The 20,827-nt window shown below is 43.5% G+C and overlaps 1 protein-coding gene across 7 annotated transcripts in view; it reads right to left on the bottom strand.

Annotated features, from left to right (window-relative positions):
* Window positions 1-2,619: 2,619 nt before the first annotated feature.
* Window positions 2,620-20,827, bottom strand: part of DYNC1I1 (dynein cytoplasmic 1 intermediate chain 1) — a 188,827-nt gene continuing 170,619 nt past the window's right edge. For all 7 annotated transcript variants that reach the window (XM_032181029.1, XM_032181027.1, XM_032181031.1 and 4 more), the window contains one exon: window positions 2,620-3,601. In XM_032181029.1, coding sequence (XP_032036920.1) covers window positions 3,491-3,601 — 111 coding nt within the window. In that variant the 3' untranslated portion in view covers window positions 2,620-3,490. The remainder of the gene's footprint in view (window positions 3,602-20,827) is intronic.

Genomic DNA, 20,827 nt, shown 5'->3' with positions numbered 1-20,827 from the left:
CCTGAGAGGTTCCCAGGCTTCCGCCGCCTCCGCTTTGTACCTGAGGGTGCCAAAACTCAGAAGCAGATTAGAATTTCTCCCACACATTTTGTGGGAAGAAACCTATTCCCAGGTGTTTCCACGGCACTGTAATCTGTTTCCAGGCTGTAATCTGCAATAAGCCCTCTTGATGGTCCAGGGCAGGGTGGGGGCTCCTCTGCTTCCAGACGTAATGAAAGTTCGGGTGTTGGTTTTAAACCCCCTGAAGGAAATACCTTTCAGCTTGGAAGATTCACCACACAACACCGCCTAGTGCCTGCAGATGATGGCTTGTCCCTACTGCATTGGGCTCTTTGAAGAAAGGTTTGAGGCAACGCTGCTGAGCCTCTTCTCCAGCAGCCAGTACTCGGCTGGTCCTTGGCGAGGTCTGTGTGCTCAGGCTCAGGAGGCAGCCCATGTCACCCTCACCTTTCAAACAGCCCTTGTCCAAGTGCCATTATGTACACGATGGGTTTTGAAGCCCATGGACCTGGCACTCCATACCTACACTGTTTTTTGTTATGGCCTGGCCAAATTCCAGGCTGACCAGTGCCATGCACTGTCTGCTCTGACCATTATCTCCCCCTATTTCCATGGGGTTTCATGAAGAAGAATAACATTGTGGATGAAATAACCCTCCTGCCCCTTTCAGCTAATACCTTCAGTGCCCATCCCCAGTGCCACCCGCACAGTGCCTTTCAGAGCAAACCCCTACTCTGCCTCTCACCCGCGTTGCTGTGGCTCTGAGCTGGGCCCTGGAGCTGAGGGAGGCTGCTTTGCCCTTCACCAAGCACAGGACCTTCGGCTCTTCCACCTCAGAGTCCTCCACCCCGTCCTAAAGCTCTTCTGTGAGTCAGCCCTGCCCTTCTCAGCCCACGGTGCTCACCTTCCTGCGCTGCTTGCTGCATCGCCCTTGATGAGCTTGCACTTTCTTCCCCTGCCGGTGATGCAGCCCTCTCCGGCTCCATCTGATCCCAGTTTGAGGCCTTCACTTTGCAGAAAGCTCAGGTGCTACGGCCCCAAAGCAGAGCCAGGGCTGTTTGCAGCTCATTCTCACCCCATGGGAGCAGGTGGCAGCATCACGAGAGGATGGGGCACACTCCTCGTGCTCCTTGAAAATAAAGGCTGGGTTTGTATTTCACTCCCTACCAGGCAGACCCTGAGCAGTGTCTTCTCACACTGGCTCCTTCAGAAAGCCGGTCAGGTGGAGCTATTTGTTTAGCAGCAGGACAATTGCCCTAACGAAATAAACCTGCCAGTGATTCCTGCAAGGGCTGGGCCCAAACTGCACCACAGGCAGTGGTGAGGTGGTGAGCAGCAGCGGGGTGTCAAGGCCCAGCTGCCTGTTGTAGGGATTGTTGTTGTGGGGTTTGCTATTGTAGGGTTTGCTATTGTAGGGTTTGCTGCCATCTGCTTCTGCTGCATGTACGGGCCCGTCAACGGTGTTGCTCTGTGGAAATCTGGAGCTTCCCCTTGCTCCTGCTGTATCCTGATGAGTTCTGCTCAAAGAAGAGGCAGGAGGAAAAAATAAGGTGGTTTTGTTTGTTGTTTTTTTGTTTTTTTCCCTATTGTTTTGGGAAGCATGCCTGCCTCTGCTCTGTGACACCCCACTGCTGTGCTGGAGAGAACGAGGACCTTTGGTACAACTTCCATTTGCACACAGCAGCAGATTTTGGAGCTGCTCTGAGTCATCTCATAAGACAATTTACAAGCTATTAGTGCAACGAAGCAGGGAGAGCTTGGAAGGTAAATGCAGTTTCCCCTACTTCAGTTCCAAAACCTGAAATGCAACATGGAAACTGTGGAAGCAAACTTGCTATTTTCAGTGTACTGCTTACAATGAATGGGAAACAACGAGGTCTAAACCTTTCCCTTCGCACCTGTGTGCTCTCTTGCAGTGTGGCCATGTGCTCTCAGGTGTGGATTTACTGTGCCCATCGTGCTACTGGCAGGTTTGTTCTGTGCTGCGTGAGGTTCATCTGGGGCAGCGCCCTGCTCACCACAGCCTCGCGGGCACTGGGACATGGCGCATCCCACCACAAAAACCCAGCCTGTGCAGTTGCTTCCAACTACCAAGCAAGAGGACAAGGGATATCCAGCTTCTCCAAGTGATGGATTGTCTTATACGGCTCTGGCTTCCAGCAGAAACCTCCCCCTGGTTCGGGATGCTGATATGGCCCTAAACATGACTGCAAGCTTACAGCCTCTTCGTTGCTGTCCACTCGCCTGTGTTCCTGGCTGTGGTGCTCACCTGCCCCCCTGAGCCCCTCTGTTAGAGCCTGGTGCTGCTGCGGTGCTCAGCTGGCAGCCTCCCCGCCTCCCTCAGCACTCGGCCACATCCCACTGGGTCTCAGGGAGCACAGTCTGTGCCTACCACCTTGCTCCATACACAGAGATTTTTGCAACCCTTGTCTCCTACCCGAATTTGTCCCTCAAGACAGCTTGAAGAGGCTTTGCCTTTCCTATCCCCAGTAACCACGCACAGCACCCAAGTGCACCCACGTACACCACAGCGGCAGGAGTGCTCTGCGAGGCAGGGAGTCGCATTCTCCCCGTGCCCGGTACCGAGCGCTGCTGGCAAGGCAAGATGAACCACGCTGCGACAGAACAGGCTGGGTACGTTTTATTGGCAACACTCGTGTCACACCCGGGAACCACAACCCTTTGTCAGACTGTTAGTGTTAACTTGCATGACAAGTATCAGTGACCGACTGCATCTGAAATATTGTTAAAGTGCCTAGAAATAATAGGCATCTTGAGGAAAAAAAAAAAAGAAGAAGAAAAGGAAAAGAAACTCATTCCATCCACTCAAGCCAACCTTTATAGATCTTACATCTTAAGCACGACCGATGTACCGTAGTTGTTATGTGGACGTTAACGCAACCTCTACAGCAGCACACAGACAATGCAGTTCTCTCATTATGCACATGCTTTAGGATCGTTTATTTTAATGCTTTCAAATAAATATGTTCCATGCAGCACACCGCAATAAATAAGGAGCAGCAACTTTCATATAGTACATCCATTCATAATGTAAGTCACCATGTGAAACACCACATCTAAAGTCTTTGGCCCAGTCCCATACAGTGAAGCACACCACATCTGCACATAATCATATCTGGCTTCATATGGATTTAATAGGACTATGCCAGAAGGGCAATGTGAGCACAAGTTTAACCAGGGGTTCCTAGCTATTAAATACAGCTACTAAGTAGTTAAAAGGCAACAACTAAACCCATAAAGGGTTGATTTGTCTTTTCTTCCTTACTTTTCAGACAGAAATATAAAGTATGAAAATGCTCTGGATATTTTCAGCCTTGTGCAAAGCCGTGTGATTAATACGGAATGCTCTGAGCGATGCTGGCACGGACACTGGCAGCGACAGCCACAGCAAGACCGACTCGGACACTGAACACCAGACACTCGGCGGGGGAAGGCTGCTCTGGCGGGCGCTGCTCGTCCTCCTCCTCCTCTAGGCCGACAGCTCCACGGCCCCCTCCTCCTCGCTGTCCGCTCGGTTGGCGCGGATCTCCACCAGGGTCCGGGCGAAACGGGTCCACTCGTCGTTGTGCGGCACAGCCAGCTGGGGGAGGAACGCAACACGGCGTTAACACGCTGTGAACCTGAGGAAAAGCTTTCTGCTGAAGCGTTTGCTGCAAAGCCTAGCCCCTTTGTTAGCGTGTCAGGCTTCCCAGATGATGAGAGGCTGGGCCCGTACAAGCGCACACACGCGCGTGTCACCGCAGAGTCGCGCGCCGCCCACAAGTCATTGCAGGACCAAGGTCAACATGAGCAAGGTAACAACGTACTGAAACCACTTTCCTGAAGTTCATTAAAGCTCTTAACAGTAAAATACATACATTGTGTTATTTGGGTTGCCTTCCTCTACAATGAATAATTTACAATTACAAAAAACGCATCATAGCGGGAACGTGACAGCAACGGGGGCTGCGGGGACAGTCTGCTTTTCGAGATCATCACGCAAGATCCATTTCTATTTAAGAGCACCGATGTTTCTGATGAAGAGCTCTTGAAGATCAGGCTTCAAGAGGAACATGTAATCCAAACAGCTAAACTTCCTGTCAAAACGCTTCAGTGATACGGCAAAACAACACTGCAGTCGGTTCTAGCTATACCCAAACTCCAGTTTCTGGAAGATAATGCAAAGTAGGAGTGAGCTAATTACGGAAAACAAAACAAAACAAGCAGCTTTCTCAAACTTCATTTTCATTAACTCCAATTCCAGAAAATGGCACCAAACACCCACATTAACCAAGCACTCTTTTACTGCCACCTTCAAGCCCTGAGATCGTGCCCTAAACATAGCACAAGCAAAGAGCTGTTTCGAGATCCTGTGCAGTGCTTGGTACTGAAGAAGGCAACTGTTTGGAACCAAGAAGCAACGTGACATACTACAGGGCATAAAGTAAACTGTAGGACACCTTAGCAAAAGCACGTCTTTAGACTAAAGGACAAGTAAGACCTTAGCTAATCCAGCCTGTGGTACCCAGCATAGTCTGCACTGGCTTACTTCTTCCCAAACACCCCCAAAACATCAGGCAGCTGAGACTGAGAAAAGGAGGCAGTGCATGAACTAGCACACCCAACTCGAGCAAGAACATGCAAATCAGCTTGATGTTACCCCTGTGCGAAAGAGGTCCACATGAACTGCTCCAAGTTAAACCTTAATCAGATGGATGGGTATTTGCAGTGCTGGATCTAAACACCTCCTCCAGATCTCAACGAAGCCAATGAGCTTTTCAACTATTTTTTATCTAGCTTTGCCTCTACAGCCAGTATTTTGGGGAAAAATCCAGTGTGTGTTTTAAAGCTTCCTACATACATTGCATATTCCAATGACATTGCATATTCACAATTCTATTGTGAAGGGCTGGTGCAGGGTAACTTTGTTTTTGCCTACTAAAATACTGGATATAACACAGTTCAGTTACTGACGTTACAGACCAAGAAATGCCATCAGTGTGAAGCGATGAGCCCCGAGCGTGTTGCTGGGTTGGTTTCCCTCTCTCCACCTTCCACTCATTGCACTTTTCTCCAAGCCTTTTCTAGGAAATGGTGATGGGAGTTACAGGAGCAAGCCCTCTGAGACAGCTGTCTCACACACACAGATGTGGGTGTGCTGTAGTCTTGAGGTGAAAGCAAGCTCCGTGCTTCGAAGAATGTTAAGCAGAAGGAAATGCAACACCAAAGCGAAGGTCAGTTTGCAACACAGAAGGAAGTATCTGCAGCACAGGTTTGGTCACAGCCACGCTCCTATGCAAGCTACTACACAGTCAGCTAAGGGACAAGGCAAAGATCCTTCTGTTACAGATGCATTCAACATATTTGCGTAGCAAATTCGCTGTTACCTATTGCTGGTGCCCTAAAAGATGTTATTTCTCATGATGACACTGTCATTTATTAAACTGCTGAATGAAAACATTAATGATTTTACTACTAGGAATTAGTGAGACTTATATAAAGTGGAGCAATATCCTAGTCAAAGGACTCTCTGAATTTAATAAAGCCTCATTTTTTCTCGTCTTTTTAAATCCCAAATGGCATTACATTGTATTAAATGGCTCAAGAAGGCAATATGTTGAAAGAAAAAATAATGCAATGTATTTATTACATTGAGATCATTTAATTCCCTCTACTCCACAGCATGGCCACAGACAAATAAAATCAAAGTCCAGGCTATTACAGCTTGAAAACTCTCAAACTTGAAAAATCTCCCTGCAAATGTAGGTCGGCAACACGGTTGGCTGACAGATGGAGGATGGACTGGGCCTTTTTTAATGTCCCGATTGACAAAACAGTTATGATTGTAGTGAAATAATGAATAATGATTGAAGTGAAGGCCATCAGCACACAGATGAGAACGCTCAGTGTCCACATGCAATCTAATTACTTAGATCTTTGTTTTATTTTACCTTATTAAATCCTACGTACTGCGTCATGCTTTCAATGAGGGGCCAGCCCTGCTAGCAGACTGTTAGTAGAACAAACCCCTCTAATAGAAATTCCTCAGGGATGGAGAGGGAAACCTTGGCAATACTGAAGTCAAGGGAAAAATTGACTTTGATTCCCCTACTTCTTTCTGTGAAGTCCCTACAGCTGAACCACAAAAGTTATAAGGCAAAAGACCACAAATAAAAACAAAAGCATCCACAAACTCCAATTCAAATTCTTGTATGAATTCGCTCCCCTTCCAGTCATTTTCCATAAAAGTTCTTTCAACTGTGTGTACTTACACCAACAAATGTTGAAGGCCTGTGTCCGACTGTGGACTCTCCTCTTTGGCCTTCCTGCTGAAGTAGTTACACGGCAAATACCAGCACAGGGGTGGAAGAAACAAGGAGACACTTTGTAGAGGAAGGGCAGGGGTTTAGAGCTATTTAGGGGTTCCTCACCTGTTTGGCATTTTTGCCATTTTTCTGTCCACTTCCACTTACTACAAAGCAGCCCGTGTTGAGTTCCAGCAGTCAGACTCTATACGGAGTAGAAACATTCACCAAAGCATAACAAGGTAATATAATAACTTACACTAACATTTGGGTCATAAGGTTATTTGAATGAACTGACACTAAGGTATGGAGCAGAACAAGAAAATAAACATTATTAAGTGCTTTCCTTTGATCCCTTCAAAGGGAAGGTAAGCGCTACCTGCTGTTAATTAATTGACTAAATTACCCACACTGCTTTAGCCTAAATACTACGATATATTTAGGCTGCATCAGATGTTACTTTTAACGAGGAAAGCCAGAATTATCAAAGCAATGGGATGACTTTAGCCAGCCTTTGTCTGTTCAGCTGTTGGAAGAGGGGTAGTTTTGTCCTCTGTCTGGCTTTTGAAATATCAAAAGAGTTCAGGCTGCAAGCCTACGGACCTCCAAGTGTAACCACGAGTTTATGCACCCAGATAAACCTGCTTCTGCTTGTGAAGTTACATGTGCTCATCTGGTTACATGAGAGAGAACTTAGTACCAGAAAACATCAAGATGCTGGAACATCGATTCCATTTTTTATTGGGTGAAGCTATTTAACTCAGTACAACTGGGGTCCTGTCATTTCTCAAAAATCAAATCTTTTTTTTATATCACTCTAACCATTTTAGATCCCCCCTCCGATCCACGTCCATAAAATACTCCTCCAAAAGTACTCAGGATCTATAAAATCAGTATCTGTAACTGTTTATATATGATCAATAACATGTAACACACTAAACACTACACACATTTAAGGTTTTATTTCAGCTAGTCCGCAAATTGCTTCTTGATGGCACTCAAAACCTGATTTACGTGATGCAAACTCTCAGAGTTAGTTTTTCCACCAACTCCATCACTCTGATTTCGGACACGCAGACTTCAGGTGAGAAGAGGTAACCACCAGGAACGCTCCTCCTGAGCGAACGGTGCGGCACAGACACTGCTGGTAAAGGAAACCCGCCCTGGGCAGCGCCTCCCAACCGGCAGCCCTAGACCCCCATGCAAAGTGAGCTCAGCTGAACCCCAAAAAATGAGACTGGCTGTGTGCTGAACAGGATTGTAATTTAGGAGTTGAGATCTCTCTCTCCTCTTATTCATCTCCTTTCCCACAGCGAGCGATAGCTGGACCCTGCCTGCTAGTTGTGGTCAACCAGAAGCCCCTTGCCTCCAGTATCACTCCCAACCCCTTCTGTTTTGGTGGTAGTGCATCGAGCTGAGCTTTCAAGTCTGGAGATGGTCTCAACAACATCTAATTTTGGAAAGACAGGATTTGTCTAGTTGGGTCACACAGATCAACTACAGAGGGGTGTTTGTTTTCTCTCTTATCTTTTTCAGAGTCATGAAACTACAGTAGACTTAGAAATGTTACAGCTTACAGGCAACTGCATACAGTTGTGGGTATTATAATATGAGAGGGACAAAACTATTAGAGTGTCCAAAGGAGGGCTACGAAGATGCTGAAGGGTCTGGAGGGGAAGATACAAGAAGAACAGCTGAGGACCCTGGGTTTGTTCAGCCCACACAGAGCAGGCTGAGGGGAGGCCTCATGGCGGCCTGCAGCTCCCTCATGAGGGGAGCGGAGGGGCAGGCGCTGAGCTCTGCTCTCTGGGGACAGTGACAGGACCCGAGGGAACGGCATGGAGCTGGGACAGGGGAGGGTCAGGCTGGGGGATAGGGAAAGATTCTGCACCCAGAGGGTGGTTGGATGCTGGAACAGGGTCCCCAGTGTAGTGGTCACGGCACTGAGCCTGATGGAGTTCAGGAAGTGTTTGGACACCGCTCTCAGACACATGGTTTGGTTTTTGGGTGGTCCTGTGTGGAGCAAGGAGTAGCCCCTTATGGGTCCTTTCTGACTTGGGATATTCTATGACTCTGTGAAGGCTTGTAAAGCTTAAAGGCAAGATCGTTCCAACGTGTGCCTATTCTGCACTTGTAGATAAAGGGTAAAATAACCAGACTCAAGGGTAGCAACAGCCAGGATCTTCACCTGGCTTTGCCTGGCCCACAGATCAAAATTCCATACAATGTACCCTGGGCGTGACAAAACCCTGATCTCGAAGTGCCACCACAGAACCTTTGGATATCCAAAACTCCTGAGGCCTTGGTGTTAGCTGGGTGATCGCCCTAGCCGAGGACATCACTTACCTGCTAGTCTTCCAGCCCTGAACCACAAACACACTCCTCTTGATCCTAACACTGACTAAGGAGATGGCTTATGCGCATTCTGGTAAGAGAATAAGGGAGTTCCCTCCCTCCCTGAGTCTCACCAAGTAAGCCAGTCACACGTGGCAGCATGAATGGGGGTTTCACTGGGAACAGCCTCCTCCATCTTCTTATCGAGGCAGGGACTTCCTCAGTGTGCACAGCTTCCAATCCACACACCAGACATAGTGCGAACACAAACTGTATTTCCTGTGTTTTTACAGAAACTGTGCTCTTGGGAACTCCACCGAACATTAATGCTCAGAAAATCTTCATGCAGAACTCAGGAGTAGGAGATGCCCAACACCAGACACCTGTCAACACCGCCAGTTGTGCCGGTTAGTGCTGGGCTGCCCAAGCAAGCAGAAAAACAACAGAAAAACAGTGCCCGAAGACACAAATCAGCATAAATTTAACTTCATTTTCAGACTCAACACCTGGTAACACTTGTTCTTTTAATTTAGGTGTATTAAAAAAAGAAAAAAAAGTTTTTGAGCCTGAACAATACCACCACAAAACAAAACAAAAATCCAACCTCTGAATATGGCTTTTAGAGGAATCTATCCAGGAGGTTGAAATTAGATATTATAACATATTTTAAGTTTTTCAGTATATTCCCCTCCTATCCATCTTTTTTATTGCTGAAAGTGTTTAAGCTCAATTTATCCAAATCTCTGTATAGCTTCAGCTTCCTTGAAAAAACACTTTCCAGCAAATGAATTATTCAATGAGGATATTTCACTTGATTCCTGGCTCACTGCCTTTCCTGGAGCCTCTAAGTTTTTGAGATGAGGGTGGACAACTCTTTCTACCTCCATCCCTCCGTGCTCTTGTCCAGCACCGCTCTCCTGTGAGGGCTGCGGACTCTCCTAAGAGGGAGGAAAAACACAATAGCAATTTCAAGAGCGGCACTTTGGAGTAGATGGCTTCCCAAACTCTCAGAAGGAGCACAGTAGACTGTATTCAACCTATGTTATTTCTTTTTAATGACTGTACCTCCTGGGTCAATTTACCTGTCACTGTGGTACCGGTACACAAACTGCAGCACCGATTACCGGGGAAAGTACCGTGCAATCCGAATCACCAGGTTAATAATTATATTTTTTTCACCTTCACCTGGAGTTTGGATACCTCAAAGGAAAAACAGGCGCAGGAAAGCCTTTCTCAACATCGTCTCCGACTCCTGGGTTAATTTGGAGGACTGCATTTTTCCAACCCAAACCATCTATAATCGCCTCTAACACACACGTTCCCTAACACAGGTGTAAAAGGAGAATCTGAAAATGAAGCGTTACACCACGGCTTGGAGCAATCTGCCAAACGTCTGTGGTCTGCAGACGGCCTGCCGAACCGTACTGCCACACACTGTTTTCAATTAGACATTTGCAGACGAGCCTGCATGGTGGTCCAAGATACACTTTAAGGGTGATAGAGGTTCCCGAGTCCAAAATAGGTGACCCATTCAAACCGTTTATGTAAGTACAATGCTTTATTTTTTATTTCCTTATTTTTTCATGTAGGAAACCTTATTCTGACCTAAATTACGCGATGGGTTTCTCTAGCTAGTCAGTGTACTCCAAGAGATCAGGAACTTTCTGACCAACGTGCATCCTTTATTAGCTGCAATTGGGTTTTCTGCTGTTTGGAGGTAAAAGTTGCTCTTATTTTAGACAATCCTATTGACTTCTCTCCACTTTGACAGAGCTGTATGTGCAAAAAAAAATATCTCACATTCAACAGGGAAAATCAAAACGACATGAAAATTCATGCTCCTCATATCTAAAATGCTCTGTTGCTATTATAATTTTTGACAAAGGCAGGTTAATCACTCTTTGAAGAGCTAGCTAATTAAAGCATGAGAAAACATTCAGATTAATTTGAGTTTGTGAAAAACAGCAAGTACGGCAAACCAAGTTTAATGACTGAAATCTCAGAATTCACACTAAGTTATCTCTGTGTGTGGTTTATCACCATCTTTATATTCTTTCAGTTTAATAACATCACCAAATAAATGCAGCTTTGGAAGAATATCATTTTAGCTCTTTTTCCCTAGGTAGAATTTTTGTCAACCTATATTGTCCTTATCACCTTCTAAAATTACGTGCTGCATTGAAAAGAAATCTGCTGCAAATACTTTGTGCAACGGATTAACATCTGAATGCATTTATGACACTGTAGGTAAAAATATTTTATGATGATAAAATATAACTATTTCAGCTTGATCTTTTTCTACAAAGTAGAACAGACAAATCGGTCTAATTCTCTGGGTAAAAGGGAGTACTTGTGGGATGACGATCATAATGCTTACAAATCAGAAACAAGAGCGATAGTTCTCCTTTAAACAACTGATCTTAATCTTCCAGAGTTCAACAGATGTTATTATCACTGACAGGGAGGTAAAAACAGATACACAGATGTAAATATTAAATGGCTTGATACACACACGCACAGAGTCAGCAGGCATGCACCTATTCTGGCCCTGGTCTTGCCCCACAGAACCCATTACAGAATGCCTTTGACATTTTTCTCAACCTATATGGACTTCTTTTTTCCTGAAAAAGCCTATATTTTTCCAGGCAACACCCTATGCCACACACATGGATGGAAACAAAGTGGGAGGTAATATGCGAGGGAATGGCCACCAAAGTAACCAAGAGCACCCTTTTCACATAACTGCAGTACCACTGTATTTAACTCTTGGGAGAGCCGAGCATCACTGCTAACAATGGATGAAACCACTGGCAGGAACTCAAACCCCACATACTGCATGCAGATGATTTTAATAAGATACAGTGTTTAGACCACAAAGGATACACTCCAGAGTAGCTCTATATATATTTGTTTACTTAATTGAAGGGGTGGAATACCATAGGCAGCCTAAATACTGCATTTATTCTATGCACAGCAGTCAGTCTACTGTCACAGACACAGTATACACCACCCTTCCATGAAGTTAATTACTTAGCCCTCATCTAGATTAATGTCTGTTGTGATTTATTTCTCTGCAGTTCACCAGCAGGCTCTGATTTAACTAGTGCTGCCATAGTAAAAAGAAGACAAAATATTAGTTTATATGACAAAAAAAGCTTAATCCCAAACAGAAACAGAACATAATTTCAGCAAAATTCCTGTTTTTCTCCTAAGGAGAACAGTAGCTGCTAAATTGTTACATATTTGATGGCAAATTGTGTTTTGAATACAAACCAAACAATGGTGTTATTTTAATAATTTACATGTAAAGAGCAAAGATGCCCTGGGTTAAGCTCCTACATAGGAATCCAAGCTCTGAAAGCCTACTAATTCTTTTCTAAACTTGATCATCATTGTCTCTAGCAGTCATCTTGATGCCAGGCTAACAGGAGAACAGACTAAAACGCAGTCTGTAAATTATACAATACGAGACACACAAATGCACGTTAACAGAACAGAAAGACTGCAGGCTCTTAACACTTCAAAGATAGGAAATGTCAAAGTTAGGGCTAACTCCCCTAAATGTTACTCATTTTGCAGTATGATACCGTCTTTAATCTTTATCAAAAAATAAAAAATAAAAACACAACACGAAACCTGTGCTGGAAGCAAACACCAATTACAGAAAATTTCAGCCTGGAGGATTAGAACTTGATTGGGCATATGAAAAAGAAAATAAGGAAGTGGAAAGTATCTTTAATTGTAGACAACACTACAGTTCCACCTATAATATCAGAGTTGGCTCAGACTCTCCTGAAATAATTAGAAAGAACGATGTCCAAGCTACCGAACTGATTTTTCTTCCCTCAATTACTGTATAAAAATGCTGCACTTGATATCAACTACAGAAGATAAAATATAGAGTAACTCCAAGATTCTTGAAAGAGAGGATAAAGCTGAAATTTTGATTACTATTGTTTCCTTACAGCACCTCCTACTTGTAAAATACAAACTTAAAACTATAAACTTAGGGACTATTCTTAAACTACAGGATTTCCACAGAACACCCAAGTGCTTTTGCCAGGCACATTGTGGTAGCCCTCACCTACGGATCTTCTCAGGTCCTTGGAGACAAAAGAGATTTAATATAATTCAGCAGCTACAAAAACAGAAAGAGCATCTGCCACGCTTCAAAAAAACTAGTAATTTTGCTACAGAAGAGGTGTCCTAAGCAGCAAAGACGTTACAGTTCCTACCTTTCCACCACTTCTGCAGTGCCACCAATTTACAGGTTAAGAAAAAAAGTCAGGTAGATCGGTTTCCCATGAGGATCCTAGTCCTGAGAGTGGAATTTATGGACATACATTTAATATAGAAATTAAAGCCATTGATTTTTTTTTTCCTTAGTTTCAGGACATTTAATGCTCTGAATTAAGTGATCACATAAGAACTCCATCTCTACCCAATTATATTATCAATTATCATTGCACTAGGAAATGTAGAAATACCAAATGGATCCAAACGAGATGGTAAGGAGCCTTCAATCTGTTGTTCTTTCCAATACCTGGCAACTACATTGACTTGGAAGAACTAACCCATCATTTTTATCATTTTCACTTTAAATACGAGAACTTCAGCCTCTGGAGCACCTGCACTGGCCAAGGTGTCTCCTTGGAAGTCCAGCTGAATGAAGGGCCACTGCCTCAGGGAGGAAACAAATCGTGGTGCCTTCAGCTTAGTTTGCTTCCTTTTTTATTTTTAAACCAAGCCAGCCAAGTCCACTCTGTGGTTCACTCCACAACAGGAACTGTAAAGGGTTTTTGCCACTGCCTTCTGGCTCCCAGATGGCCGACGGATTCCCACCAAAGCTAGCCTATGAACTGCTCTTCCTTTTTTTTGGAAAAGTTTTTTTTTTCCTTGAGGATTTCTTCCCTTCCATTTTGCATCTATTACCTACAAAAGCTCATCCACGAAATAACATTTTTTCCCTTCGTTTCAGACACAGGCAAAAATACATTTCATATTTAAATTAAACACTGCATGTGGAGTTTTGGCTGCTGAATACGATGCATTAGGGCTCAGCTTTCCTCAATTGATATTTTAATGTAACCGTTACCTTCCAAGCCATGAATTAGTTTTTCATGTTCAAAATACCATTTTGCTAAACATTAAAGAAAAAAAAAAAAAAAAAAAACAATTAGAAACATAATTAAGGATTCCCAAAATGAAAACTGGTATCGGATGTAACAGGTTGAAACCACAGATGCATCATGAAGAAAATTAATTATACAAAGCAGCTCTTGTTTCAGAAGTGTTTAACACCACAATGATAGCATACGGATTTCAATTAGATTTGCAAATTGCTGCATACAAACTGAGTTTAAACTAAATTTGGCGTTTGGTACTTTTTCCCTTCCGTACTCCGCGTTACTTAAAGCTATGAAAATTTTCCTCACATGCATCAGAAAGGGGATAAAAGCTTTCAGAGAAAACACTACCCATTGGCCTAACCAGGTATTTAAAATACATACCCTGCTAAACTATTAGTGTGCATTTACTTGAGCTCTGTTTCCCACCAGTTTTACATGATGCAGGTCCAGAACACAGCGGGTTAGCTACAGCATTTACTCTGCCTCCACTGCCTCACGTACATCTACCATGAAAAGCCTGGACCCAGATCGTGTTTTCCTCTGAGCCTCTTCAGGAGCTACTAGTGAAGCCACCACTGCTGCAGATACAATAAACACACAGTGGATGGACCCGTACACCAGATCCAGTGCGTGCCTTTTCTTCTTTCTCTTCTTCTCTACATTGTTTTACAGCAGGAAAATACTTACACAAAGACTGGCACACACTGCCCTCCCTTCCACCCGTCCTGCAGGCTTTCCTGTGCAGAGAGGGAACGATCTCTTACAGTTTCTCTTCTGCCACTCTCGGCGCTTCGTTATCTGAGTGCCTTCTAATAGTGCATTAAGCTACATGATTAACTCCTGTTACATGTGGCTTGTTCCCTCTGATCCTCTCTGCAGGGGGAGAATCTGGGCCTTTGCAAGGGAAAAGGAAACATACGTCGGCTTTAAAAGTAGTGTGCAAATGAACAGAAAGGACTGGAGCCAGATTTCTGCTGGTTGGTTGTTTTTTTTTTTTTTTTTCTTTTTTTTTTAAGCTTTTTATTTCATCCGATGAGGGCTTGAGGAATTCTTACAAAAGGTATCTGTATCACACTGGAAATTCATGTCTTTTCACCCTGTGAAATTCTCTGGGGAGCTGGTAAGATATTACCTTAAGATAAGGATTAAGAATTAATTTAAGTTTTAGGATGACTACATAATCCTCCTTTTCTAGCTCTTTTTGCTGATGCCTGCTTACCTCTATTGTCTAATCAACAAATGAGATACAGGATACCTTTGTTAACAATCTGGTACTTTCTCCTTTAGCTTTAATAAATAAACTTCCAGTTCTAAAAGGAAGGTGGAACTTCATTTATATGTATAGTAAAACAGAAGGAACACCATCTTTACCATGAAGAAGTGTACATGACGGCATTGGGCAGGAAGGTGACCCTGTGTGACCAGTATGATCTACTGCAAGATCACAATCAAACACATCACAAGCTCCACCTTGAGAGGATGTTTTTTCCCCACCCTCCCTACTTGCTCGGAACTTCAGTCTTCTGATAGTCTGAAATATTAGCTGAAGTTCAGATAACACACGGTCAGAGAAGCTGTGGATGCCCCATCCCTGGGGGTGTTCAAGACCAGGTTGGACAAGGCCTTGGCCAACCTGATCTTGGCATCCCTGCCCATGGCAGGGGCGTTGGGACTGGGTGATCTTTGGGGTCCCTCCTAGCCATTCTGTGATTCTGTGATCCTCTGGTCAGCTTGCAGCCACATGCTCTGGTGACAGCCATGTCCTCAGCTCCAGAAATTAGCCCCCTCTGGGACTAAGCACTCCTAATATGTGTGGTTCATGTGGGAATACGTATCTTCCCACCAGGCTCAGACCTCCTCAGCTAGTCACACCAAGTTCTTCAGTCTCCTTCCGCAGGCTAGTCGCATTTCCTAATAGTGCAGACCCACATCTCTCCCTGACGAGCATATTTCAAATGGCCTTTTAAAATACATGCATTTTTAAATATGAAGGGAAACAATGCTCAAATCATCTTTTAAATAACATTCGTTTTGTGAAGCTGCTTTGTGAGTCAGGAGGCCACAGTAATGGCAATTTAGAGGGGCAGCATAGCAGCAAGGCACCACAACCTGTGAAAAGTGCCAGAGAAAGGAAACCTCATGGCCCTAGGCTGACACTGGAGATAAACAGCTTCAGCCCCCAGGTGCAGGTCTTGGGTAAGTCTGTTGAGTTACTGCATGGCTCAGTTTCCCTCTAGAAAAATACGTCCCTAATAAGAGATTACTAGAAACACAAGATCCTATTCCAGTCTGCTGTGACGAAGCCTACTGAAGTACCAAAACAGACTGAAAAACTAAAGACAACTCATTTCTGTCTCCATTTCTCATCAGACTAGAACTAGACTGCAGTGACAAGCCCACAGTCACCAATATGAGTGTATACGGGTACTCGCAGGCATAGATGTGTGCATTTAGATCTCGGGATATAGCCAGGTCTTGTTTTGAACTGCAGAAGTACTTCAGTGTTTGGTTTGAACTGATCAACACAATGTTGTTTTTCTACAGGAGAATAAACCAGTGCTTACATAAAGACCTCAAAGCATTCACAGTAACCTAAAGTAATGAATATTGTAATGAGAAACACAAGTATTTAGGGTGATAATGACTGGACTTTGCTCTACTTAGATCGGCTCACCCCCTATGGAGGCTACCAAAGCTTAAAGATTTTATCACCCTAGTAATCAGCAATGGGTAATGGCCTTCATAAAACACAGTAATTAAATTGACTGATTTCAAACTAGTGCATTTTTTTCATTAGGGAGTTCTTATTTAACCTACTTCAAAAAAATCCCTTTGTGAATACTGCCTGTATCAGTCTAAATTCAAATGATGAGGGACAAAGAGCTTGTTCTGTTCAATATTTCAGTTACTATTTTAACTATAAAGCTAGAGTTCCCAATATGCTGTCGTTGCCTTTTTTTTGGTCATCTCTAAGAGCTTCCAGTTTTAAAAGTCTCTCAAGACTGAACACTGTAAAACTGGGGGCAGAGGGGAAGCAAATCAAAACCCTAGTTCTTTACATTTTCCAACAACTCTTAAAAGATTCTGCTTTGTTAATACATGCTTTTAAAATCCTCCGAGGCCAATGTTGCAGCCTTCACAGCAAAAATATCAATGGTGAAATTGAGGCTCTGCCTCACAATCCATTTAATCATCCTTTATGCCTGGATTGTGTTGGTTGTTGTAACTATTGTGTCTGGCTTGATCTTTGTATGCTTTTGAAAAGAACTTGGTTGTAAGCACAACCTCTTATTATTGCTCAAATTTGCCTTCATGATATGTATGTGAGCCATTTATCTGTGTTCCAAGAATACTTGTAATTCAACACAGATTTGAAAATAAAATATAGTAAGTCTCAGCTTTGCTTTTGTAGCAAAAACATTTCCTCACTCAATATATGCTCTACAAGAGCTTTACAATGGCAAAAGTAAACCTACTGGAAAATCTACCTGGATAAGTTAATGACATAAAACCTAGTTTCATATTTCTCTCTGCACAACAGAAATTCAGCTGCACGAAAGAAGCTGGCTATGTTTTCTGTATGAAATCCATAGTGAAATTCAGGGATCTCAAGACAGGATTACAAAGTACCAGTCCTTCTCCACTCACTCTAGCCATGTGACTAAAAAGCCATGCTGAAACGTGAGAGTTGCTCATAAATATGCATGTCTCCCTGTCTGGAACCCCAAGAATCCCAGAACAGCTGCTACAGGCTGCTGAAATCAAAGCGATTTATTTTACGGGAACCAATGGGATATTCCTCATGGCACCAACACATCCACGTATTTCAGGCAGTTGCCAGCTCCTCCTTCACTGCTCATGCTCTTGAAAATGAGATAGAGAGCAAACATCCATCATGGAGCAAATGGGAAAGTACACACACTGCTTGGTGCAACAGCCGCAAAGCAGCTTACAGAGACATCACCTCTGAAACCTGACGGAGTCGTGTAAATGTCAACACGATGCTGATTTCACTGCAAGAATAAAGGACAGAGGTAATAAATGTTTAAAGAATCCCATGTAATTGCTTTCTTTGGCAGAGCCAGCTTTCCTGGATGGTCTAGGGAAAGTCCAGTTTCACCTGTCATACCAGTCATCCTCGAAAAGCACGCCTGGAATCAGCTGTCTGAAAGACCACCAAACAGATGCAGTGGGTTGCCCTGTAACTGGTTTAACAAAATCAGTAATAAGCTCCTGGTGATTAGTTTCAAACCCTCCAATACTGCACTGAACTTACTTTATATTCTGTTACAATCAAATAATACATCATTGATTTCCAGTTTCAATCTATTCATTCCCAACGCAAACAAAATATGACCAGGAAGAGATTAATGGAAAAAAAAAGAAAGAATGGAAGGTGGAAGAGAAGCTGCTTCTTTCACAACCAGAGGTGCAAACGGCATTCTCAATAAGCCAGGTAAGCAACAGACGTGGTTGTTAGAGAATATTTATGACAGCGGCAACTGTGTAACATCACTGAAGCATGCACAATGGGAGCAAGCTTTCTAGAAAATACATGTACAGAAGAGACATGCAGTTAGGTCTAACGTGTGAATAAATCTATAGTCAGTGGTCCATGTTCTGCTAAAATCAACTTTACCATATAGAAAACTTGCTGCCCTGTAAGTAATCCATAAGACTAAATAAGATAAAACACATTTTACATACTATCACCACAGTAATATCTCAGCTACCAGACCAGCAAAGGTTTGTGTCTTTTTACCTGTCATAAAGAGTATTTACAGTGACTGGTTATATCCTCTTCTCAAGTTATTTAGGTTTACGATCACATCACACTGAAACAATCTTGTTTTTTTGTTGTTGTTTGTTTAGGTTTTTATTTTGTAATTCACAGTCTTTAAATCAGTGGTTACTGATCCACAAGAGCACATCTATATGGACTATTTAAGTCTCTTCTCCCTTGGAAGTGTGTGTATAACTCCCATTAATGCTAATGGGCATAAAGCACATGCATTGAGGAGAAAATAGACCCCTCACTGTGAAAATAAATGTGTTCAGTTATTTTCAGACACGATGCTGAAATCAAACAACTAAGAGTACACACTATAAGCAGATAACATCATATAGCCTAACTGAAAATGTCACCACTATTTTTAACTCCCTGATCATGGACTCTGCCACCTTCTTCATGTTTCTGCCATATCTTGTGTCATAATGACTGTGACTGCGTAACACCTCAAGAAGGGCCAAACCCTAAGCAATCCAAGCAAAACAGCCCCTTCCTCCAGTTCCTTGCCCTCAAGAACGATGCAAGGTTACATTTTCACTTAGGCCACACAATGGTTTTGCTTTACCCCATATAGGTTACCAGCAGCAATCAGTGTTCTCCAGGCCTTTAAAACTGCAATGAATCTACCAAAGTAAAAATCCATATCACATTTACTCCTTAATGATATGATAGTGCCATGTTTTCTGCTCTGATCAAAATTCATAGGATCAAATCTGTATGTTCAAGCAGGTAAGAAAATTTGCTTATATAGTAATGTGAAATTCAAAGATGTTGTGGTATGATTCTATGATAATAAAGCACGGTAACATATATATCCAGACCTTTTTGACTGAGCCAATGTTTTATGAACTGACAGCTAATCTAACATGATAATTTGAATCACCCACGAGAAAAGAAAGGTTTTCAAAGGGTGCAGTAAAAGTGGAGCATTGATGTCTTTGCTGAAGATATTTAGGGTCTTTTTAAAGTGGCCTGCTGACTTTCTAATGCAAGTAATCACGCTCGCCGTCCTAAATCAGAGAGATGCACCTTCAAATAAATGGATGCTACTGAGTTATCAGTCAGGCAGGGCTGAGTTCTTTCAGTGATGAGGCCTTTTCAGAAGTCAGTGCTGGAGGAGATGGGTGGGGTGCAGCAGCTGAAAGGTCATCTGCCGTGGCTGTGTGTCAGGCTTTGCAACACAGCTGAGACAAAGAGGAGATCTGGGCACTGCCAGGTGCCGTGTGGGCCAGCTCACAGCCACACACCCACATCACGTCCCTTCTGCTGTCACTGATGCTTGTCTGCCCTCATACTGAGTCAGTTCATGGAGAAAAATACCCCAACAAAACAAAAGAAAAATCAGTACTTCTCTGCTGATTTAGCTCCTTCACCATAATGTGGGGTCTGCTGTGTGCTACTGGTACCAGCACAAAAAGTGGACAGCAAAGGATATGGCTCGGGACAGCTGTTGACAGGGGGAGAAGGACTGCCCATAAAATAACTCATCAGAGGGCTCTTTATGAACCAGCACAGAGGGTTAACGAGTGAAGAAGCTATTCCTCACTGCCTGAGCCCTCAGTTTTAGGCTGTCAAACTGCAAGGCATTTCTGCAGCTCACTTCAGGCTTTATAGTGACAAGAGCTGTGCCGGAGAATAGCTGAGCATCCTTCTCTTTTAAACCAGAAAAAGCCACCCTAACAGCACAGCAGCCCTGGCAGCATCTGAAGCTGGAATTACTGCAGAGACTGATGCTGTCAGAAGGAACCAGGCAACAAATTAAAGAGTTCCTTCATTACAGAAGAGGAGGAGGCGTGGCAACGGCCCGTGACCTGTCAGCTGCTATGTGGATGGACATCTATCCAATTGTGCAAGGAGGGATGGAGCTGAGCTGGAGAGCCTGGGGCTCTGCACAGACAGAACACAGAACGGCCACGAAGCAGAGCACGTTACTCTGAAACCGATCAGGGCTCATGCAAATAAATACCATTGAATGGCTCTTTTCTTTTTCCTTCTCAAGTAATAGAAAACTGTCTTTTTGATCTGAGTGTGACTCATTTTGCAAGTTGCATTCTGATTATAGAGAGGAAAAGGCCAAAAACTTAAATATTACTTCTCCTGCACAGTAACAGTAAATCTATTTTCTCCTGGGTGAGCTTGCAGGGATAAACAATCCTATGAATGGCCTGGTGTATGATATGCAAAAAAACACATTTCTGGAGCCTGTCTAGACTCCCAGACAAGATCAGATCGTGCTGTCATCACAGACATTTCCATAGCCTATCACATCA

This window comes from Aythya fuligula, chromosome 2, assembly GCF_009819795.1.
Source record: "Aythya fuligula isolate bAytFul2 chromosome 2, bAytFul2.pri, whole genome shotgun sequence".
Classification (NCBI taxonomy): Eukaryota; Metazoa; Chordata; class Aves; order Anseriformes; family Anatidae; genus Aythya; species Aythya fuligula.
Note: the sequence above shows the minus strand (reverse complement) of the source record. Positions and strands in the feature narration are given on the sequence as shown.